Source organism: Phaseolus vulgaris, chromosome 10 (assembly GCF_000499845.2).
Source record: "Phaseolus vulgaris cultivar G19833 chromosome 10, P. vulgaris v2.0, whole genome shotgun sequence".
NCBI classification, from domain to species: Eukaryota; Viridiplantae; Streptophyta; class Magnoliopsida; order Fabales; family Fabaceae; genus Phaseolus; species Phaseolus vulgaris.
In genome coordinates this window covers 7,845,223-7,870,491 of record NC_023750.2, presented here as the reverse complement: position 1 = coordinate 7,870,491, position 25,269 = coordinate 7,845,223, and the positions used below count along the sequence as shown (strand labels likewise).

The 25,269-nt window shown below is 37.0% G+C and overlaps 2 protein-coding genes across 2 annotated transcripts; both read left to right on the top strand.

Moving 5' to 3' along the window:
- Window positions 1-5,222: 5,222 nt before the first annotated feature.
- Window positions 5,223-16,190, top strand: LOC137813679 (uncharacterized). Its single transcript, XM_068616060.1, has 3 exons — window positions 5,223-6,159; window positions 6,270-7,952; window positions 16,054-16,190. Exons 1-3 carry the CDS (start codon window positions 5,223-5,225, stop codon window positions 16,188-16,190), a joined length of 2,757 nt encoding a protein of 918 aa, XP_068472161.1.
- Window positions 16,191-22,726: 6,536 nt separating this feature from the next.
- LOC137818668 (ethylene-responsive transcription factor 1-like) lies at window positions 22,727-23,633 on the top strand. Its single transcript, XM_068622223.1, has one exon. It carries the CDS (start codon window positions 22,797-22,799, stop codon window positions 23,448-23,450), a length of 654 nt encoding a protein of 217 aa, XP_068478324.1. The 5' UTR covers window positions 22,727-22,796; the 3' UTR covers window positions 23,451-23,633.
- Window positions 23,634-25,269: the final 1,636 nt, after the last annotated feature.

Sequence of the window (25,269 nt, the reverse complement as noted above, 5' to 3'; positions counted from 1 at the left end):
TTTTAAATTATATTAAAATTCTGTTTTTTAAATTAAGTTAAAATAATCTGTTAACTTGATAAAGTGAGCCTAAAAAACCTATTGCCTAAAAAGAATATATAAGGTCAAAGTATGAAATAATTAGCCTGGAAAACATTTATCTATTATTGGTTTTATTTAAAAATATATTATATAAACATAGATTAAGAAATGTAAACAGATTAGTTTTAGTTTGAACCATAGATCAAATTCAAACCAAGTTGAACAGGAGTTTAACTTTTAGATCACATCAATCGATTTACAATGTCTATTGGAATGCTTAAAGAAGTGAAAGATTTGAAAAGTAACTGTATAGAATTTTAGTTTTTTATTTTACATTTTGAAATTTATCTCATTATTAGAGTTGCATGTCTTATTTTTGGGAACAATTTTGCACGTTTGAAGCGATAACTACGATGAGAACACAAATTAATCGACAGATAACTCATCAAACCCTTTGTTTTTCAACGCTAATCTCACTCGTAATTTCCATGAGATGGCAATAATTTCAACTTTTTTCACTGCATAAAAGTTAAAATGATGTAGAAAAAAGGGTCACCCATGATCTGGAAAACGTGTAGAAAATACTTTCATACTTATCATTTTGGTTTGAGATTTTGACCGAGAATAGAAAGTTGGGATGATTTATGTTTAACGCTTTGTCCACATTTCGAAGTCGTGGTGTGTTTTGTGCAGGATTTTTTTTGGCTTCTATATTCTCCTTGTAGGGTCGGTTTGATGGTTTTGACGCTTGGGTTTGGTTTATTTCTGTTTGTTGGCAAATATCTTCTTTAGTTGTTGGACTTTTGTGTCTTGTTTTGAGAATGTGATTCCTTTGGAGAGTTGATGTAATTGTATTTTGTTGTGCTCTTGTATCTTGATCTGGTATATTAATATGACTAATGTGTTGTGATGTTTGTTGGATCCCCAGTTGGTTGGGTGCTAAGAATCTTGGTTTGGGATTCTATGTATAAGGATTAGAACACCCTTGAAGTGTCTCATTTTATTTTATTTATTTATTGCTGATAAAAAAAAGTTGAACGTAATTTTAGAATAAAAATATAAATTAGGGTTTATAATTCGATTATGAACTATTCTCAGTAACTTTAGAATAGAAATATAGGTTAGGTTTCAACGTAATATTGTAACTTTTATGTTAGAAGAAATAAACTGAAGAGCTAAAGTAACTTCAACAATATTCCATTAATTAAGACTTGGAGGGTTATCCTAGGAAATTTGACTACGAGAACAAGCCTAATTAGATGGGAAGTAAAGTTAGACACTCTATTATGCACTTTAAAGCATAATAGGTAACATCTATATTTGGTAAGAAGGGGCATTTGCTTGGTGAGTAATATTTGTAGTATGTGTGGAGAGGAAGAGAAAACTACGTCTCATCTTTTTTGCACGTGTAGAGTTTCCTAGCTTGTGTGGTCTAAGTGATACGAATGGATGAGATTGACATCGACGGATCATTGAGAGCCAAAAAAACATTTTTTAAATTTTAAGATGAAAGGCGTAAATGAAAGTGTTAACCAGATTTGGAGTAGTGTGTGGATAGCAGATGTAGGTGAACTGTGGAAACATAAGAATTATACGATCTTTAAAATATAGAAATTTTCACAATGGTGCAGCTGAAGGAGTCATGGTAATGAACAAAGTCTAATGGGTAAGGTTTTCATATTTTGATTGGTGTCTTGAGCCACTAGTTTGTATGAGGTATGTCAAAAATTACTAGGTGATTTGTTTTGATGAGTAGAGGGGTTTTAATGGGTGTTTTAATGGTTTATATTTACGTATTGTATCACATGTTAGGTTTAGGTTTGTATGTTAGAGTAAGGAGGTTAGATATGATCTTGTATAACGACTGAGTATCTCTAAAATACCTTTTATTTATTTATTCGTTTTTTTTATAGTAAACAAATTATACGCTTTATGTCTAAAATAGTACAAAATTGTTGAACATCTCTTTTTTACATGTAATGTTACATTTATAATCTAGAACTTGTGTAATGGTTGGATGAGAATCCAATCTATTTTACACCACTCTTCTTTGAATATTTTTTTGTAGTTTTCTTATTTTAAGCTAAACCAGAAACAAAACCAAGTATGCAGATATTGAAAACAAAATCTGCATGGCACAATTGAAAGTTTGGATATACATAAAATATAATATATCTTCTTCTAATTACCAGCAATGATATTTTTTTTTATCAATAAAAATAAATAAATGATAAAAATATTTAAAGGATACCTCATTCCATATATAAAATCATTAAGAACATTCAACTTCTAACATTACAAGCAACACTCATCTAAGCTGCATAATAAAAAATAAATTGTCATTTTGAGGATATTTCACAAAAATGGTCAGTTTTTTTTCATATTTACGTAAATGGGCAAATGTAGAAAAAATTACAGAAATGAATATTTTTTGGTCAAAGTTGCTAATGGTGTAAACAATATCAGTTAAATTTATTAAATTACCCACTTCTTATTTTTTAATTAAAGTTTCTAACGGGATTGACAACTTTAGTTTAAATAAAATTGGACATTGGATTAATAATTTCTCTCAATTAAAGTTGTCAATTCGGTTGACAAGTTCAGTTGATTTTTTTTAAAATAATTGATTTTTTTTTAAAATTAAAAATTTATATAATAATAATTTTTTAAATTAAAACTAAAAAAAAATTAAAACTGAATTTTGTTTTCACAAGAAACAAAGTTACCCAAAATTAAGTTGGATTAAAAATAGGTTGTGTAATAAATGTAAAATATTTAGCATTTTTAAATAATGTTAAAATTAAAAAATACTTTTGTTGTTTTTAAGAAATTGAAATTATGTTCGTGAAGTAGCATTTATAGTTGATATAGTTATAAATAAATAGGGTAGCGTTTAAAAAATATTTATAAAATGATAAATAAGTACAATTTATACATGATTATAAAATAGAGATGTAGGAAAAGTTGTCATCTATCCGAAGCAGTGCCACATGGTGGTCTTCTTCATTGTCTTCGTGGTCGTTGTTGTGGTTGTTGTTCGGATGGAAGGGTAGGAGGGGGTGGAGGTGAAATGTCATCGTCAGTGCCTTCGACTTCATTATCATCATTCTGATTTTCGGACACTTGTGAAGGCATTGTTGGTCGATAATACTTCATGGATAACATTGGATTGTAGGCAGATGGGGGGGAAGGGGGGTCATGGTAGAGAGGATGCAAAGGGATTTGATGGACCAACAAAAAGTTGTTGTTGAGATGGAGATGTTGAGTAGTTGAAAGGTGGTTGATGGAATGACGATTGGAATGACATTTGATGTTGATCCCTATATCCGAACAACTGGGTTGGTTGAACACCTGGCGAACGAAAAGATTGTTATTGAAACGATTGAACTTGAGAATTGGATAGGAGATAGGACTCTATTAAATAGAATTCCTGAAAGTTTAAATTCACCCAACCAATTAACATAAGTTTGAATTGAAACTTCATTGTCAAAAGAATCTCTATGACATTGTCATTATTGTACCCAAAAGGAATCTATGTAGCCATGTGAACATAAAGTTCTCAGCAAAGTGTATGTTTGACATGTGTTTTGAGGAAGAAAAACCTTGCTTGATATTATAATTAAAATAAAATTTTTAACTATATATTTTTATTTTCAAAAATATTAATTGCATTTCTTTTGAAAAAAAAAAAATCAACTGAACTTGACAACCGAATTGACAACTTTAATTGAGAGAAATTGTCAATCCAATGTCCAATTTTATTTAAATTGAAGTTGTCAATCCAGTTAGAAACTTTAATTAAAAAATAAAAAGTGGGTAGATTAATAAATTTAATTAATGTTACCTACATCATTAGCAACTTTGACCAAGAATTACTTAGTGTAATTTTTCTGCATTTGCTCAATTACATAAATATAAAAAAAAAACTACACCATTTTGGTGAAATGCGTTTTTCACGTGATCTACCTAGGGAAGGGAAAGGCTTGTGAGAAGTTTTTCATCTAATGAAGTCCTCTATTTTTAGATGTAGTTATGCCTGAAATAATCTATTTTGTTGGAAACATGTTATCTTATATTTTTTTAACAATAAAAAAATAATTAATAAAACAAATTTTGCTCATATACATTGGTGGTAGTTGTGATGGATGTATATTTTTGTTGGTTCATGGGTAGCAGTCTTAACTTTTAACTGATGATGGCTCTTTATACAAAAGCTTTCGAACATTTCTAAAATATTTTTTATTATTTTATTTTTTATTAATTTAGAAATCCAATATTATTAATAAAATTCTAGAAAGAAGTATTCGATATATAGCGACTTAAATATTTGAAACCAAAATAATTTTACATTTTCCTATTTTTTAAAATACATAATGTTATTGTAAAAGAAAATGTTTTATTCCGTTAAAGTTTAGTATACCTTTTGTCACATTATTGGTCACAAGTATAATTAAATATATTAGTGGCATAATATCACTAGAAATTTTTAAAAAATTATTAAACTAAATGAGTCCAAATTTAGTTTTTTAACATTTTTTTAGACTAAATCTACTTGTACTGGTAGGCACCGGACGAACGCACGTGGCCGACCGGTCTTATACACAATAAATGGAAACGAACGCACGTTCCGACCGGCCGTATACACAATAAATATAAGGGCATTTATGTGACAAGCTAAGGTGGTTAAGATACACCTCCGAAGAATAAGGAATATGCGTTTAGAGAAGATATGTTCCCCGGGTATTCCGGAGCACGACTGACAAGACATATCCATAACCACCCTGAGCCCAAGGGATAGAAAGCCCATTAGGCAATCCTATAAATACTGTGCTCAAGCCAGAGAAAGGTACGTTTTCATTCACTTACGAAACTGCGCTTAGAATCTCATACTTACTTGAGCGTCGGAGTGCCTTCGCAGGTACCCTCCCCCGCCCGACCGAAGTGGATAGCACGAAGGGACGACCGACCAAAGGAGACAGCAAGAAAGGACAATCGACCAGAGGAGAAGAAGATCAACACGTCAGCAATTACACCACGTCAACCGACCGTGCCTGGGCCCCATCTCTTCACTCAGGTACAATTGGCGCCCACCGTGGGGCCGAGGCAAATCTTCAATTTTTGAAGCTATAATGGTTGCGACAAGAAACAACAACGACGCTATGGCAGAACAGATGACTATGATCCAAATCCTCTAAGCTCAGATGGAGGAACTGCGACAAAAGGGGATGGAAGACCATCGTCAACATGAAGAAGATAGACGCCTCCAAGAAGAAGATAGACGCCGCCAAGAAGAAGAAATCGCCTTATTAAGAGAGCAGAATGCACGACTCCAACAACAGGTCGATAATCCCGAACGAGAAGGCCAATCCCATATGGCCGACCGAACCGCCTCTCGCATACCTACACCTGCCAATACCAATCCTGCTTCCAGAGCTGAAACAGTCGAAAGAAAGTCAAATAAAAGGGGTCATCCTTTTACAGACGAAATTATCACCACTCCACTTCCTGACAAATGGAGAGGCCTCGTCATTAAACTCTATGACGGCTCGACCGACCCGGACGAACACTTAAATGTCTACAAGACGCAAATGACTTTGTATACCACAGATAACAATGTGTGGTGTAAAGTATTTCCCACGTCGCTCCAGGGAGAACCTCTTACCTGGTTCACAGAGCTGCCTCCAAACTCCATTAACGATTTTGACATCCTAGCCGCAAAATTCTCCACTCAATATGCCACTAGCCGACCGCATCACATGTCCTCCATGTCTCTCCTAGCGGTACAACAAGAAAAAGGTGAATCTCTTAGAACCTTTCTAGATAGGTTCAACAAAGCATGCATGAACATCCGAGGGCTCAAACAAGAGGTTGCATTGCACCATTTGGTCTCGGCCATCCGACCGAGCCGTTTCACTAAAAGTCTCATCAAGAAACCACCTCAAGACATGGAGGACCTCCGAACTCGAGCAACCAAATTCATGCAAATCGAAGAACACATTGATTATCATCAACGGTTCAAAGCTATCGGCTTCGGAGCCCTTAAAGACCAAACTCAAAGTAAGGAAAGAGAAGTCGAAACCGAACGAACCGTCCGAACCACTCTGAGGTCCGACCGAATAGGGGAGGCCGAATCCCCAGGTTTAACAGTTACACCCCTTTAACTGTGCCGAGGGGACGAGCCCTAGATGAAGCACTACAAACGGACCTAATCCCGACATTGAAGCAGTATCAAACACCACCGAATGCAGATACTGCTAAGCGTTGTCAATACCATCAGAATTTCGGTCACACGACCGAAGGATGTCAAGCTTTGAAGGATAAAATTGAAGAACTCATCCAAGCTGGCCATTTACGGCAGTTCGTCAAGAGGACAAGGAGTTCAAGATCCCCACCACGGAATACTGACCGTCCTTCCCGTGGTGTCGACCGGTCGTACCGTAACGATTACAAACGCCACACTGACCGTAGCCAGACTTCGCGAAAACGCAGCGAAAGCCCCGTTCGGCGTACACGCGCCCGTAGCAAAAGTCCCGACCGAAACGCCCGACCTCGCCAACGAGTCCGCGAAGTCATCAACATAATTGCTGGACCCGTTAACTTGGGCGAACCGAACCACGAAGTTAATTATATAGCTGGAGGCTTTGCCGGTGGCGGGTGCTCAAATTCCGCCCGAAAGAAACATCTCCGAGACATCCAATCCGCTCATGCTACCATAAGGAGGCGTCCACACATACCTCCGATCACCTTCACTGACGACGACTTTACAGCTATAGATCCAGCCCAGGACGACCCTATGGTAATCACTGTCGAAATTGACAAGTTCGCAATTGCCAAGACCTTGGTCGACCAAGGTAGCTCAGTCGACATATTATACTGGGAAATCTTCAAAAAAATGCGCAGTCCAGAATCAGAAATTCAACCCTATAACGAACAAATTGTAGGGTTCTCAGGTGAACGGGTCGACACTAAGGGGTATATAGACTTGTATACAACCTTCGGTGAGGAAGATGGTCTCCACAAAACAATAAACGTACGATATCTGCTGGTTAATGCCCAGACTTCTTACAACATCCTGCTCGGCCGGCCGTCTATCAACAGATTAAAAGCCATTGTCTCCACCCCACACTTAGCCATGAAATTCCCTTCGGCCACTAACGACATTGCAACCATCCATGTCGATCAAAAAACCGCTAGGGAATGCTATGTAGCAAGTTTGAAAAGTGAGCCAACTCGACGACTCTATACAACCAATACGGACGACCGAGTCCCGCAAAAACGAGGACGTTCCCCCACACGGCGTTTCGGACGACACATGTCTCGTCGTCAAATGATAGCCCTTGTTGACCTCGACCCTCGCATGGACGATCCCCGTATGGAAGCAGGAGAAGACTTGCATCCATTCCCGCTTCGCGATGATCGCCACACTACGCACATCGGTACTTCGCTGAAACCGGACGACCGAATAGCCATCGGGACGACACTTGTTAAAAATGCCGATCTTTTCGCCTGGACGGCCGTTGATATGCCTGGCGTAGACCCACAGGTTATCACTCACCGATTATCACTGTATAGAGAAGCTAAGCCAATAGCTCAAAAGAAAAGACATATAGGCGAGGAACGACGTCAAGCCGCACGTGAGGAAGCCGACAAATTGTTACAGGCTGGATTCATTCGGAAGGCCCATTACACCACATGGCTAGCCAACGTGGTTATGGTGAAGAAAGCGAACGGAAAATGGCGTATGTGTGTTGACTACACAGACCTCAATAAAGCTTGCCCAAAAGACTCGTATCCTCTGCCTACCATTGATCGTCTCGTCGACGGTGCAGCCGGGCATCACATCCTCAGCTTCCTTGATGCCTACTCTGGCTATAATCAAATCCAAATGCACCCGGCCGACCGGAAGAAGACGGCCTTCATGACTGATTCCGGCAATTTCTACTATGAAGTGATGCCCTTCGGACTCAAAAATGCCGGAGCCACTTATCAAAGACTAATGGACCACGTATTCCACGACATGATTGGTAGGAATGTTGAAGTCTATGTCGATGACATCGTCGTCAAGTCCGACTCATGCAAACAACATATTGCCGACCTAAAAGAAGTTTTTCAGGCCCTCCGTCAACACCAGATGCGACTCAATCCGGACAAGTGTGCGTTCGGCGTCGAGGGGGGGAAGTTCTTAGGTTTTATGCTAACTCATAGAGGCATAGAAGCTAACCCCGAGAAGTGCAGAGCTATCTCCGAAATGCGAAGTCCCAACTCCATTCAGGAAATTCAGAGACTTATCGGCCGACTCACCGCACTATCCAGATTTGTTCCTAAACTCGCCGAACGAACGAGGCCAATCGTCCGACTACTGAAAAAAGCATCCCGCTTCGAGTGGTCGACCGAATGTGAGGAAATTTTCCTCGATTTGAAAACTTTTTTATCAACCCCGCCGGTAATCCAGAAACCGGACGCACGAGAACCCATCATAGTCTACCTCGCCGTTTCACACGAAGCCGTCAGCTCAGTCTTAGTGCAAGAAATTAATTTTGAAGAACGGCCGGTTTACTTCGTCAGCCGCGCCCTTCATGGCGCCGAAATCCGATACCAGACGATCGAAAAGGTAGCCATGGCCCTCATCATTACCGCCCGACGAATGCGTATGTATTTTCAGAATCATCGGATTATTGTTCGGACAAATTACCCTATTGTAAAGATCCTCACTAAGCCAGATTTAGCCGGACGAATGATCGGTTGGACGATCGAACTATCCGAATTATTACTTTAACGTAATAATAATTATTTATGCCTCGTTCGGCATCAGAATTTATCGGATTTATATATGCCTCGCTCGGCATCAGAATTATTACTTTTAACGTAGTCAGAATTATATATGCCTCGTTCGGCATCCGAATTATTACTTTAACGTAATAATAATCATTTATGCCTCGTTCGGCATCAGAATTTATCGGATTTATATATGCCTCGCTCGGCATCAGAATTATTACTTTTAACGTAGTCAGAATTATATATGCCTCGTTCGGCATCAGAATTATTACTTTTAACGTAGTCAGAATTATATATGCCTCGTTCGGCATCTGAATTATTACCTTAACGTAATCAGAATTATTTATGCCACGTTCGGCATCAGAATTATTTACTCAATCTTATGCCTCGTTCGGCATCTGAATTATTACCTTAACGTAATCAGAATTATTTATGCCACGTTCGGCATCAGAATTATTTACTCAATCTGATGCCTCGTTCGGTATCTGAATTATTACCTCAACGTAATCAGAATTATTTATGCCACGTTCGGCATCAGAATTATTTACTCAATCTGATGCCTCGTTTGGTATCTGAATTATTACCTCAACGTAATCAGAATTATTTATGCCACGTTCGGCATCAGAATTATTTACTCAATCTTATGCCTCGTTCGGCATCTGAATTATTACCTTAACGTAATCAGAATTATTTATGCCACGTTCGGCATCAGAATTATTTACTCAATCTGAGGCCTCGTTCGGCATCTGAATTATTACCTTAACGTAATCAGAATTATTTATGCCACGTTCGGCATCAGAATTATTTACTCAATCTTATGCCTTGTTCGGCATCTGAATTATTACCTTAACGTAATCAGAATTATTATGCCACGTTCGGCATCAGAATTATTTACTCAATCTTATGCCTCGTTCGGCATCTGAATTATTACCTTAACGTAATCAGACTTTTTTATGCCACGTTCGGCATCAGAATTATTCACTTATTTATGCCTCGTTCGGCATCAGAATTATGTTATTACTTTAATGTAATCAGAATTATTTATGCCTCGTTCGGCATCAGAATTATCTTATTACTTTAATGTAATCAGAATTATTTATGCCTCGTCCGGCATCAGAATTATCTTATTACTTTAATGTAATCAGAATTATTTATGCAAGTGTGCATTGCCCACATGTCGGGTCCAGCAATTTTCTATGCCACATTGTTCATTAACTCTTCAAAAGAGGCGTCAGGCTGTGGGCCAGGGGTCTCCCCCTCGGCCTCCTCATTTAAATTATCATCGGGGTTGACCGACACCAGCTTTCCATCAACTATTATTTTCTGTCGTACTGGTCGTCCTCCAGGGGTGCTCCATGCAGGCAGTCCGCTTGTCCGATGCCTAAACCGAAAATATTCTTCGCTAATGCGAACGTCCCGTCATTCCGTTAAATTTAATGTCTGACAACTCGAAAGGCACAACAATTATTACGACTCTTCGGCTTTTATTCACCTCGAGCCTGGGGGGCAAGTGTACTGGTAGGCACCGGACGAACGCACGTGGCCGACCGGCCTTATACACAATAAATGGAAACGAACGCACGTTCCGACCGGCCGTATACACAATAAATATAAGGGCATTTATGTGACAAGCTAAGGTGGTTAAGATACACCTCCGAAGAATAAGGAATATGCGTTTAGAGAAGATATGTTCCCCGGGTATTCCGGAGCACGACTGACAAGACATATCCATAACCACCCTGAGCCCAAGGGATAGAAAGCCCATTAGGCAATCCTATAAATACTGTGCTCAAGCCAGAGAAAGGTACGTTTTCATTCACTTACGAAACTGCGCTTAGAATCTCATACTTACTTGAGCGTCGGAGTGCCTTCGCAGGTACCCTCCCCCGCCCGACCGAAGTGGATAGCACGAAGGGACGACCGACCAAAGGAGACAGCAAGAAAGGACAATCGACCAGAGGAGAAGAAGATCAACACGTCAGCAATTACACCACGTCAACCGACCGTGCCTGGGCCCCATCTCTTCACTCAGGTACACTACTTTTTCATAGATAACTACACAAAACCAAATTGGTTTAAATATTATAAAGACTAAATTACTTCTTTGGTTTATATATTTATTTAATTTTATCACAAGAAATAATTTTAGTGTAAACTAAACACGAAACAAATAAAAAAAAATTGACACTAATATCATTCAAACCTACCTATATCAATTACAACTCCAAACCCGATATCATTCAAATCCCAACGTAAATTGTAATTTCATATCCAAATCCAATATCAATTTCAATTCTAATTTCCATATTCAAACCTAATATGAATTGTAATTTCAAGTTCAAATACAACACTAACAAATCAATTGTGTAGTTTACAATTTCATTTCTAAAGAAAATATTTTAAAGAGTTAGCAACACAAACAATAGTGAGGTAAAATGTATCATAGATATGTCATGAAAAAATTATAAAGTAAGATTGTTTAAGAAAAATATGTCAAATAGGAACAAAGAATGGTTGATAACTCAAAGTAGGACTAAAGAATGTTTGAAAACTAGAGATGAAACAATTACAGGATTAAGAATTTATTTTTGTCCCATTTAACATAATGATTAGAGTTAACAATCAATTGAAAGTACTTGTGAAAAATAATGAAAACAATTAAAATTAATACAACACACCTGGTACATGAAAAGAAATATGAAATAATTAAACTTACATTGTGGGTGAACTTCAAATAAGTGGTTGGTCATCAAAGTGGGTGGACCTAACTTGTACCGGTTGAAGTGTAACCAAGTTTTTGGTACATTAGGCAAATAATTTGAGGAAAAATTTAGGCAACATTTTTATTCATAATGCTTAGGCAACACATTTTAAGTGTTTCCCCATTATTTAGACAACATTTTGTGAAGACAACACTTCTTTACATGTTGTCTATCTTTTAGACATCACCTTCTGGATGAGGTAAAATAATTCAATATTAGGAAACATATTTTAAGTGTTGCCCATTATTTAGACAACATTTTGTAAAATGTTATAAAGACAACACTTGTTTACATGTTGTCTATCTTTTAGACAACAATATTCTAATGTGGCAAAATATTAAATATCAGACAACATTTTATGTATTACGAACATACATCTTAATTTATAAAATTATGTGTTAGACAACATTTTCAAATTGGTTTAAAATGTACTTGTACATTTATACCACATGTATAATATTTTTTAAATTTTGGTTATTAACTTATTCAATTCCTATAATATTTTTAAATCTTGTTATACATTTATATCACATAACATAACTTTAAAATCTAATCCTTTTAACTAAGCAGAATGTATAAAATATTTATATTCAAATGATGAAGTTAAATACTCTAATGTATACTAAAATACAAGTTCCAATCATTGAAATTAATTAGAGTTAGAAATTAACAAAAATAATTTTCTCAATATTTTCTACATTTCTTCAATCAATTATGATTCAAGTTCCTCTCCAATATGATCTTGAGATCCAACTCGAAACAAGTAAAAAAAATATACAAGTTTTTAAAAATATGATCAATTTTGTAAATAAAAATTAGATAAATGTTAGGTACCCAAACTATAACATCGAATGCAAATGACATGTATATACTTGATCCAAATAAGGAACATGATTGTAAGTAGATGAATGTGTACATTGTTTTCTTTCCCTAAAATCCATGACACCATATATTAAGAAGTGGACTTTAAGCCTAACTCAACCCCATAAAACCAGCTCATAGGGTTGAGGTTTGCACCCACTTATATACTATGAAAGGCTCTCATCTCTAGTCGATGTGGGATCTCCAACACACCCCCCCTCACGCCGAGAGTGATAGATAGAAGCTCGTGCGTGGGACTATATATTATGGGTGGTCCTATAGCGGCCCGATAGCGGGACTATATATTATGGGTGGTCCTATAGCGGCCCGATAGCGGGTGGCACGATAGGCCTAACACAAACACTCACTAGGATAGACTCGAAATGGCTCTGATACCATATTACGAAGTGGACTTTAAGCCTAACTCAACCCCATAAAACCGGCTCATAGGGTTGAGGTTTGCACCCACTTATATACAATGAAAGGCTCTAATCTCTAGTCGATGTGGGATCTCCAACACCATATGTTCTATATCCACTAAAAAAAACCTCTTTTAGCGACCACCAAAATCACTTGCGAAAATCATAAAATAGTATGCATGAACCTCTTGATAAGTTTAGATAAAGTATTGTTTAGTTATAGAAAGTTATCAATGTAAATAGTTAACAAGTACAAATAAGTTACATATGATTAGTCCTTTCAAATACTGATTACAACTTAATAGCTTCCTTAAAAATGTAATTTTTAGACAATAATACATTATATATATATATACATTATAATTAGTTATATTACTTACAACATTTGAATTCCACAATATTATAGTACACAAGATAAAATATGATATGAGAATTGTCGTAATGAGTTAAACTTAACAAACTTGTATGCATGAAATTAACGATTGTAGAAGTATCAACAAGTTTTCTAAGCACCAAAAGCAACAACAACCATAGAAAATGGAAGCATTAAGAAAAATGGAGAGTCGACTACTATAAAAACAAGTTTATTAAACATACAAAAAGAAGGAAGAAAATCAACTACGTGAAAATCACATGAGAGCATAACCACTAATCAAGGTTTTCTTTTCCTACATTCCAACCCAAAGTTTCTTTTTTCGCAAACACTTATATGTAACCAGGTTCTATTCTGTTTTTTTTAAATGGTAAAAATTATGAGATAAAATAACAACCGCTGAAACATTTTGCAGAGAAAGTAGCGATGCCACTACCATTGAAGTTTGTTTCTGAATTTGTAGGAAGCTTTTATAAAGGAGGTTGTTTTCCAAAATTTGGATAATTTGATAAAGGTTTAGGGTTTTATTGTTTGTTGATGAAATGAGATGTATGAGCACTCAAATGTAAGGGTCATCTAAAGTTGATTTAAATTTTAACAAATATTTTGTGTAACCTAATTTTTGGGTTTGGACTTGGATAACATTCTTTTTGTAAAAGGATTGAAAAACTCCAAGTATTGCACTTTAATTATTAATTACTTAATACCGATAAAAGAAAGTCTTTGACAAGTCAAAAGTGGGAACCTAAACTCTCTAAATCCTCTATTCTCTTTTCTTTGTGAGGATTTTCCTCTCTTCCTCAAGCTCAAACTCTTTATCTTTCTTGATGGTAACAACAACTTACATTAATAACATAAAAACTAAATAAAATTTATTGTTTTAGTAATTGAAACTTCTTTTACCGAATATTTGATCATTAATTTAGTCACTCATTTAAAATAATGATTACTGATTTAGTTACTCATAGTGAGTACAATTTTCAATCATTATAAAGAAAAAAAGATACTCTATCCACTACAAGAAAAAAACTATACTTACATCGACAATAAAGTGTTAGTCATGTGTGGGCCAAACAGTGGACGAAAAAGTCATGAAAGCAACGTGAATTTTTTGTTTGCTAATTAGAGGGTGCAATTTGTGAGGGCTAAGTCCACGTACAACTAACGCAATATGAGTGGGCCAAGCCAACGTATAACTGACACAATTTGCATGGATCAAGCCGATGCAAAAGTAATGAGGAAAAACTTTGCGTGGGCTAGGCCGACACATATTTGGGGAAAAAAATTGCGGTGGTCACATGACACTCTTCCAGCGAGTGAGAATAAATTTATGAATTAGATAACCTTATATAATTAATTAATTGTACAATTAAAATAAAATGGGTTAAATAAAAATATTAAAAATGGGAATTCCAGAGGGTGAGGTCTTAGCAATGAGGAAGGAGAATCTCGAATGATACAATTTTTTTTTGGGTGTTTTGACAATTCTTAATTATCCATTATTCTTGCTTCTTGGCTTAGAAAGAAGGAAATGTGGACGCAATTGTAGGAAGAAGACGAACACCAAAAGTACTACTACGAGCAACCATAAAAAAGTTCAACCAACCTCCAACCATAAACCAACATAGATCATTCAACAATCCAAACTGGAACTTCAATTTAAATTTACCTTTCAGTAATCCAAAACCAAAGTACGTGTAAACTTTAGAGGGAGCTTTGTCAAAGCTTTTCCAAAGACAATAAAGGGAGGTGAAATTAAAAATAAATAAATAAATTGTTCATTCATTGTTGTGAGATCATGAGAAGAGAAAGATGGAAGTTGCAAGAGAGGAGAACATGTTGCGAAGAGATGAAGCGGCGAATCGGAGGGAGGGATCGACAAAGATATAAGTGTCATAATTCAGTAATATTTCATACAAAAAAATGGACACTTATGGACTTAAATTAATAATACATTTATAATTCAACCTCTAAATTAGGATTATGAGATGAATAAGAACGATTTATTCTCAATTTTGTGTTATTTTTAAGAATTTAAGGAAACATGAAGCATATGAATATATTATGAACAATGATGTCACTTAGCCCAAGGCCAATTAGGTTAAATAAAGGCATAAAGCAGAGATAACAGGGTGACCCAGAGGAGGAACCAAAGGAAAGAAACCCTAAAGGAGACAGTCGTCAAGGAGAAACGCTCTGGATCTTATTTTCTTGTTTTCAATGCTTGTAATGGCCGCCATGAGTGGCTAATTCTTTCTTTTGGGATTCAGAATAATTTGTTCAAACTCTTATGTATTGAGTTGATATTTATTTATAATATTGTGTTCTTGATTGATGATTTTTTTTTGTCAGGGGTGTCCTAACCCTTATACATAAGCCATCCAAACCATGTTACATAAAACAACATTCCCAAAAACAAATATGAACATGATTTGAACCAGAACGTAGCTTGAGATTGCCTTATCATTTCTAGACCTTCTTCAAATTTGCTATAGTTGTAGAATTAATTCTACACCAGTTGCAGAAATGGTTACTGCAGAATTATGCAGCTAAGTGTTGACCAAAGAAAATCTATAGAAGTAAATTGGTATATCATACAGAACATGATATTAACTTGATTTTCTACATTGCCTTTAAGGTAACTTCCCAACCCAGCTTGTCCAATCATCACAGTAAATTTGTGTAGATTTAGAGCCCATTCAATTCCAATCCAAGCTACCCTTATAATGTAACTGGTAGAGCTATGGATTAGTCCAGATGAAACTTCATGAGACGTACCAACTGGAATATCTTACATAACCCTTTAGATCTACTGCAACTGCATTGCTTTCACCCATGACAGAACACTCTTTAACCCTCTGCATGACCCCACTGCTTGTCCACATGCTTGACAATGTTATGAGCATTACTGCATCCACTACTCAACTGTTCTCTAAGTCCCTGATACAAAATCCTTTTGCACAACATAACCCAAATTAAACCTACACAACGTCAGCTCCACCAAACAAAGCTGCGTTACAACCTCAAGACTCCACTTCAACACCTACAATTCATTGCAGAGGCTGCTTCAAAATCCCTTACACTCAGCTCATCTTCTTCATCCTTCTTATTGGTTCTTCATAACATATTTAGAATTAAACCCACAAAACACCACTTAGGCTGCAATACATGCACATGCATATGCCACAAGTTCCATATACCTATGAATCTGGGTTATTGAATTTAGCTCCTCTAATTCATCCTTCTTACTGGTTCTTGTACAATCATTCCCCTTACATGTAAATTTTATTACATTGAATAGGATTCAGGTTCCTAGTCTGTATTTCAAACAGATTCATAACTTAAGTTGTGCCATTTGAAAGATCTCTTCTGTGTCTACCACCACTTGCCTAAATATAATATGATTCCTCCGCTCCCAAATACACCACAAAACCTCCGTCCACATACATTTCGAGACCATATTCTATTTGGATGAAGCATGTGGCAAGACGAAGTTCTCAAAGTGACACCTTAAATCGTTATGTTGAACGAACTCAATCCCAATCCATCTGAAACACATAGCCCACACCCTTTGGGCAATGATACATTCAATAAAGATATGTTGTGATGATTCATCCAAAGCTTGATTGATGATTGGTATTATGATTTTATTCTCAAATCTTGAAACTTAATTCATGATTTTGATCCTTAGATTTGAATGGAAACTACTTATGAGTATCTAACCTAAATGATAATGCTTAACATATATGAATGTTAGAAATAGATTTGAAATGTTAATTGCTTTATAAAATTTGTTCGTAATGATAAGAAGTTTTTATAAATATGCGAGGAATTGATGTTTAGGAGACAATCTTAAAAACTTTGTACGCAAGGAAAATGATTTTTATATATGCATCAATGTCAATAAAGATAGAATGTTTTCTTTTTTACCGACAAATAAAGAATAAATAATGGAGGTATTTCAAGGATACCTCAACCCTTATACAAAAACTCAAACCACACATAGATCCTCAAGAACATCAACAAACACTTAACTAACCTGAATTTTTAATAACAAACCTCACGCAAACTAGTGGTTCGAGACACCAATCAGAATAAGAAAAATAAGCTAGTCTAACCTTTGCAGTTACCCACGGCCAAATCTTCAGCTAAACCACCGTGAAGATTTCACTATGATCTATTATTCCATTCCTAAAAATCTTCTTGTTCCTTTGTTTCCACAATTCTCCAGCGACTGCTATCCATATGCATAACCATATGTTATTAACGACTTCACTTTCCTTGGATAACCTGAACTGGATGAAGTGCTTTTTAGGTTCGTAATGAGCGATCGATGACACCCCCACCCATTCATAGCATTTTGCCCACACAAGCCAATCTACCCTATAGGTACAAAAAATATGAGACATTGTTTCCTCTTCCTCCCAAGACATACTATAGATGCTATTCTCCACTGATATCCCTTTCTTCACCGAATTTGCTTTAGTTGCTATTTTTTCCTCCAACACCCACCATGCAATCAAGTGGGTTGATGGTTGAGCCTTTAACCTCCAAAACCCCTCATACATAGGTCCTCTTTCCCCCTACTCTTCGTCTTTTAGGATATTGTATGTTGATTTGACTGTATACTCTGTGTTTCACTAACCTTCCACACCCACCGATCCTTATTTTTCTCGTTGATACTCTTGCTTCCCATCAGCCTTCCCATCTCTAGCTCTTGGTACTTTTCCCAATCATACAAACTCCTCCTCTATCCTATCTTTCATACCCAATGCAGATTACTATTCCACTCCCATCCTTGCCACAACTTATCGCCCTTGCCAGTACAAATAGAGAAGAGTCTCGGAAACTTATCTTTTAGCGCCTCGCCACCCAACCATTTATCCTCCCACAACATAATTTCTCTCCCATTCCCAACCTCCCAAAAGCAGTTATCCTCAAAGCTTCCTTTCCAACCCTCCAACCTCCTTCAAAGCTCTCCATCATAAGGATTCTGGCCTGTTAATCCTTTGATTCCTCAATCTTCTCCATCCTCTGTACTTCAATTTCAACACCTTTTTCCACAACCCTCTTTCATCACTGCCCAACCGCCATCTCTACTTTCCTAAAAGAGCCACATTGAACTTTCTTAGCTCTAACATTCCTAACCCTCACATCTCATTTGTTTCGCAAAATGTTTTCCACGAAACCCACGCTACCTTCCTTCCTTCTGAGCCCCACCCCCATAAGAAATTCCTCTGTAGTCTCTCCACCTCCTCAACCACCGTAACTGATATTTTGTATAAAGACGAATAAAATAGGAGTAATGAAGATAACACTGATTTAATCAAACATAAGTGGCCTAACATTGAGATAATCTTGCCTTTCCATCTTCCTAGTATTTTCCTCACACTCTCCACCACCCCCTCCCAGAAACTTCTCCTTTTATGGTTTCCCCCAATGGGCATCCCCAAATACTTAAATGGAGTTTTCATCACCTCACAATTCAAGATAGATGCACAACTCTGAATAAAGTACTGATTGCATCCCACCCCTCCTATACGACTCTTCATATAATTAACCGTTAGTCTTGATACCAATTCAAAGCAATTAAGCATGACTTTGATCACGAACGCATTTTGTGGACTCGTTTTGCAAAAGAACAGAGTATCATCCGCATACTGAAGCATATTCACCTTTACTTGCTTATCTCCTACAGTCATAATCTGAAGTAATTCCTTCTCCACCTCTTTCCTTACCACGCCAGCTAAACCCTTTGCCACTATCAAGAAAAGAAAGGGTGCTAAAGAATCCCCTTGTCTCAACCCCTTCCTAGGTTTGAACTCCTGAGTAGCACTACCATTCACCAGGACGGAGATCAAGGATGATTCTAAGCAAGCTTTTACCCATTCAATCCACTTTCCACAAACACCAAGTCTATGTAACATATAATAAATGAAGTCTCAATCAACTGAGTCATATGCCTTCTCATAATCTACCTTGAAGAAGATGCAACTACTTTTTCTACTCTTCACTTCTTCTAAGACTTCATTTGCCACTAAAACACTGTCCAATAACCCCCTACCTGTCAGAAATGCAGACTGTCTGACATCGATGACCTTGTGCAAAACCCTCTTCAACCTCAAGGACAAGATCTTAGCAACAATTTTGTACAAGCAGCCGACCAAAGAGATTGGTATGAAATCGTTTAATAGTTGGGATTATCCGCTTTAGGTATAAGTGAGATAAAAGAAGCATTTGTTCCCCTTGGCCACCTGCCATTCTCCTCAAAATTGTTCACCGCTCTTATAACATCCACTTTGATCTCTTCCCAGTAAAACTTGATGAACCCGAAGTTAAAGTCGTCAGGTCACGGGCTTTTCGAACTATCACAATTCCACACCGCATTCTTTACTTCCTCTTCAGTAATTCTTTCCACCAACATACCATTATCCTCGTTTGAAATTATGTTAAAGAATGCATTATCAAGCTTGACTTGTGGCCTATCACCTATGCTGAACCTGGCCTTGAAGAAGTCCCTTACCTTCCTTTTTACCTTCGTTTGATCTTCGAGCCAACACCCATTTTCTCTCAACTCACTAATTTCGTTTCTTACCCTTCTCCACTTGATTACTAAGTGAAAATACCTAGTGTTCAAATCCCCCTGCTTCAACCATCTTTGACGGGCCTTCTACTGTAAAAGAAGTTCCTGACTATGCTTGGTTCTTCTTTGTTCTGCCAACAAAATCCTTTCCTCCTCCCTCCCTTCCTCATCTAACTCGCTCTCATCGTCCCTGACATCTAGATCTTGAATACGTCGCTGGATATCCTCCCCTGCCTGATTTAAGTTTCTAAAGGTATCTCTGTTCCACACCTTTAGATCTGCTTTCAACTTCTTAAACTTTTCCTTGAGGACATAAATCCCACTACCCTGTACCTCATAGCTTTGCCACTTGCTTCTGAAGAAATCCTTAAACCTCCCATCTTTTTTGCCAAACATTTATACTCCTAAAAGGTTTGGGGGCCCAATCTGTAGAACTAGTATTTAACACAAAAGCACAATGATCGGACACCACTCTTCCAAGAACATTTTGTACACTATATAGCCATCTTTCCAGCCACTCCCTTAAGACTAAAATTCGGTCAATTCTGCACTTTGTTGCTCCATTCGGTCTATACCACGTAAACTTTCGCCCCACCATCGGAATATCTAACAATTCCATCTTTTCTATGAAATTGTTAAACCTTCTCATCTCCGTGCTATAGCTCGTATTGATGTTCACGCTTCTCCTCTCACCTAACCTCCTGATAGAATTGAAGTCACCTACCACGCACCAGGGCGTAGATATTTGCATCCTTCTTGTTTCCTAGACTTCCTCCCAAATAACTTTCTTTTCTCTACACGATCCAACGCTGTAAATATTCGCAATAGTAATCTGAGTTGCCCCCCCGACTCCACTTGAATAATACATAAATTCTCCCCAGCAAAGGCAGTAGTCACTTGTAAGCATCTTCTCCTCCACATCATAATCACCCTACCTGCATTATTTACAACACCCATCTTGACCGAATCAATTTCATTAGAACCCCACATCTTAAAGATAATTTCTTTCCCTATCTCCTTTCATTTGGTCTCTTGTAAGCACACCACTTCTGCTTGTTCTTTCTTAATAAGCTCATCCATATATTTGTTTTTAGCATATCCCCCTATTCCCCTAATATTCATGCTAATTATCTTCATCATCAGAAATTATGTTCTCCACCCTACTAGTAGTCACCTTTCTAATAGGTCCCTTGTCGCTCATCTCCATTTCCTAAAGATGTCCTATAACCGCATCCTCCTCTCCTGTAAATGAAAACGCTATTTCCTTTCCCATCCTCCATATTCGTATGGCTTTGACATGCTCATTTTTCAACCAGTATATCCTGTTACAATTTCTGACCTCATTATCAATGGGACGATCATTGAGATTATGTGTTCCTAACCTTATCTTCTGGCACAATTTTTTTTTTCTTTGAAGCTTCTCCCTCCGTTTCTGCCATCTCCGCAACGCACTCCGCACCTGCTTCTCTCCCAAAAAATCCCTGTCTCGGCTTACAAAAGTTGCCGCTACCAATAAAGATGGAATGTTATACCTTTTTATTCATTGAAAATACAAACGAGTGAGAAGGATTAACCTCATTCACAATTTTCTCAATTGAATTATTTTACTCTTTTATTTTGTTTTCATTTAATTTTCATGCAAACTTGTGTCAATATCTTTCAAATCAAATTATTGTACATATTCTTATACTTAATGAAAAATACTATTAAGATTTTAATAATTATTCCTTGTGGGCTCAACATCCGTCTTTTGAGAAAAAATTATTACTTTGGACTTGGTATCGAGGGTGGTGACGATGAAGAGAGGAAGCGATGGAGGGAGGGAGTTGCGCAGAGAGAAAAAGTTATGTTGTTGAATTTGGGGTTTTTTTATTTTATTTTGGGGGAAACTGGGCGTGAGAGGATGAATCTGACATTTATTAATTATTTTGCATTGACTCAAACCGATGTAAAACGACACTAAAATCTGACACAGAACTTGCGTTAGTCAAGCCGACGCATGCCTAGCGGTGTCCATAGTGTCGACTAGGTAACATTTCTCTACTTTTATTTAATTTATTAACTAAAATTACATGATAAATATAATTTATTAACAAAAATTAGTCGATGCAATTTTTTTTTTCTCTTCCACTTTCTCTTAACGTGTGATACATGTCGGACCAATCCACACAACTTTTCTTTTGCGTCCGTCTATCATGAGTTTAACCAATGCAATTCATGTCCTTCTCTTAACCAAAGAAACTCTTAGGTAACTATTTTTTTTTATCAGCAATTTTAGGTTTTTTTGTAGTGATCCTAATAGTAAATCTTGCCTCAAATGAAGATTAACTAGTTCTTAGTGTTTTTTTTTTTAACTACTCGACTCATGCCCATGGAGGGTAGTTAACAGTTTTGAGGGCTTATAAAATATCTTAAGGTGCATTCATATGTTTTCTAATTTTTTTTAATACAAATTAGAGATGCTTATAAAAAAGTTTAGAAAGCAAAAGAGAATTTCTTTCAGAAAAATAAGCAAAAGTCGAACTACGATATAGTGTCTCAACAGAACAAGTTGAATAGCAGACACGTACACCTTTAGAGACATTAATTCTTTACTTTAAAAACTAGCAAAATGATTTGACGTTCGTCACTTCCAAGTCTCAAATCTGACCAATCTTATAAGGGAAATGTGAAAACAGAATAAAAATTAAAAGTGGGGACAAACACCAACTAATCACCAACTTTTCTGTGTTTTGAAATTGAAAAAAAGTGAATATTTTAGCACGTGGGGAAAACCCTATTCCACATGCGAAATTAAGAACCTTCAAGGAACCACTCGTGAACATTAATTAATTCCACAATTTGAATATTAATCACACTTAGTGCTTTTCTCAATCGTCACTATCCAACCTTTTCATATATAAAGCAAACACAAAAACCTATACTCAACACTCACAGAGCACAAAGCACAAACCTCAAACAACAACCTACGAAACTATCGAAACGTCAAACTTGTATGAACGATGAACCCTCATGCTTCAAACACCAACGAGAATGTCCTTGATCTCTCTGAGCTACCTGCAACGACGCTGTTCAGCCGTAGCTCCAGCTTCCGGAGCATTTTCTTCGCGGAGAACTGGGCGGAGCTACCGCTGAAGGAGAACGACGCCGACGACATGGTTATCTTCGGCGCTTTGCGTGAGGCCGCAGCCACCACCGGATGGTTCCCGGCAAATGGCAATGGGGTGAGCAATGCAGCAGTTAAAATTGAAAACGAGGGTCAAAGCAGTGACACTAATGCCGCGAGTGGAATTCAGCCGCCTCCGGTGAAAGGGTTGAGCTACCGCGGCGTGCGGAGGAGGCCATGGGGGAAGTACGCGGCGGAGATAAGAGATGCTAAGAGGAATGGTGGGAGAGTGTGGCTTGGAACCTATGAAAGTGCTGAGGACGCAGCTTTGGCTTATGATCGAGCTGCATTTAAAATGCATGGCTCCAAAGCAAAGCTCAATTTTCCTCATTTGATTGGTTCGGATGATGCAGAACTAATTAGGGTTACATCAAAGAAACGTTCATTGGAGGTTTTATCATCTAATTTATCGTCGTCGTTGGTGACTGCAAAACGGAGTAAAGATAATTCTTTCGTTGATTCGGAGATGAATGACTTAGATATGTGGTAGTTTTCCATAAACATTAGATCAAAATAATATTAGGGTTTGAGTAAGTGTGATGACAACTTATGATAGTTTGAGCTTTTATCTAAAGATGGAACTCGAATTACATGTATGTTTAGAGAAGGTTATATGCAAATGCTCTTACAAATTATGGTTTGATAGAGAAAAATTTATTTGTTGGTAAGATAATAATTTTTTGAATAATATTTCTTTGCCACTTGTGTGTACTCGGTGTTCCCCAATTGTGTGTAGTCGGTGGTCGTCAACGTGATCGCCGGTCGATGAAACGGCGATCTCTAGGTGAGCGTAGTCGGAGATCGTCGAAGGTATGCAAAGGTCAACTTGATCGCCGGTTGTTGAAGCGGTGCTCTCCTTTGGTCAATATGATCGCTGATCGGTGAAATGTGTAGTCGGTGGTCGTCCAAGTTATACAAGGGCAACATGATAGCCGGTTGATGAAACGGCGATCTCCAAGCGTGCATAGTCGGTGGTCGGCGAAGCTAGGCAAGGGGTCAACATGATCGCCGGTTGATGAAGCGGCGATCTCCATGCGAGTGTAGTCGATGGTCGACGAAGCTATGCAAGGGGTCAACATGATCGCTGGTCCAGGATCAGGCGTTCTCCTTACGTGCGAAGTCGGTGGTCGCCTAGTTATGCAAAGGTCAACGTGATCGCCGGTCCAGGAAGCGGTGCTCTCCTTACGTGCGAAGTCGGTGGTTGCCTACGTTTTCCAACGCGCATGGGTAACTCGTCGCGTGGCGAGGTGAATGGAGGTGAATGTAGGTGGCCTCGGTTCTGGGTGTCTTGGTATAGTTGAATGTTGCTTTGAGGCTGTTGGTTATTTTTTTTATTTTTTTTATTTCTTTTTGGTATAGTTTTCTTACTTTAAGGTTGTTATGCTCTAACCATAAATGAGGGTTTCTTTTGTGATTTGTGGATGATATAGGAAGTCCACCTCTGGTTTCTGTATATGGGTTGGGATACCCCTGAAGTATCCCTTTTATTTTATTTATTCATTGATGATAAAAAAAAAATTTCTTTCACACTTTTTTTTTTCTTTTACTTCTACTTTATAACCCTTTTTAATAACAAAATATTACATTTAACTAATAAAAAATATTATTATTTGTTGTCAAGTGAAAGTGTGAAAAAAAAGTCAATTTCATTGTTCGTAAGAAAATGTTTTTTTACACTGATTTGAAAAAAAGAACCCTACCAGTTGATATTTATTTTATGAAAAATATAGTTGTCAAAGTTGATGTGACATAGAATAATTTAGTAAATGTTATATAAATCTTGAAAAATGGATGGTTGTTAAATGAGAGTGTGTTGGCATAGACTTGTCAACTTATTACTATCTTCTTCTTTTTTTATCTCAATTAGGTCTTTGATTTTAAAGATTATTTTATAAACTTTGATTTTTTTAATTGATCAAAAGCCTAATTCTTAGTCTGAGATTTTAGTAAAGTTATAGATTATTATTATGTGCTATGAAGATATCACTAAAATTGTTTTCTTCAAATTCAAGGTGTAAGTTACAATCATTGTCTTCCTTTTTTATGGTTTTTTGTGAGATATAAACAATATAAAAGTTATTGATGGAGATAATTAATATTGAATCACAATTGATAAGCGCGTATTTTGATTTCGTTATTCATATCAGTCCACAATTTGCTGACGTTGGTTCATGAGTTGAAGAAAGTCAGAAGAAAATATTAAAGTAATTAATAGGATTAGGTGATTCACAATCATAAATTAAATATTTATTTGGGTTTGTCCTGATAATTACTCTTTGTCAGATGGTCTAATGAGGGTTGCTTACTCT

Excerpts from the sequence above, each read along its gene's own strand:
- LOC137813679 (XM_068616060.1), top strand. The coding sequence starts at position 5,223 with ATGGAGGAACTGCGACAAAAGGGGATGGAAGACCATCGTCAACATGAA. Across the intron at positions 6,160-6,269 it reads AGGGGAGGCCGAATCCCCAG|ATACTGCTAAGCGTTGTCAA; the intron begins GTTTAACAGTTA and ends CACCGAATGCAG. Across the intron at positions 7,953-16,053 it reads GGCCTTCATGACTGATTCCG|AACACTCTTTAACCCTCTGC; the intron begins GCAATTTCTACT and ends CACCCATGACAG.
- LOC137818668 (XM_068622223.1), top strand. The coding sequence starts at position 22,797 with ATGAACCCTCATGCTTCAAACACCAACGAGAATGTCCTTGATCTCTCT.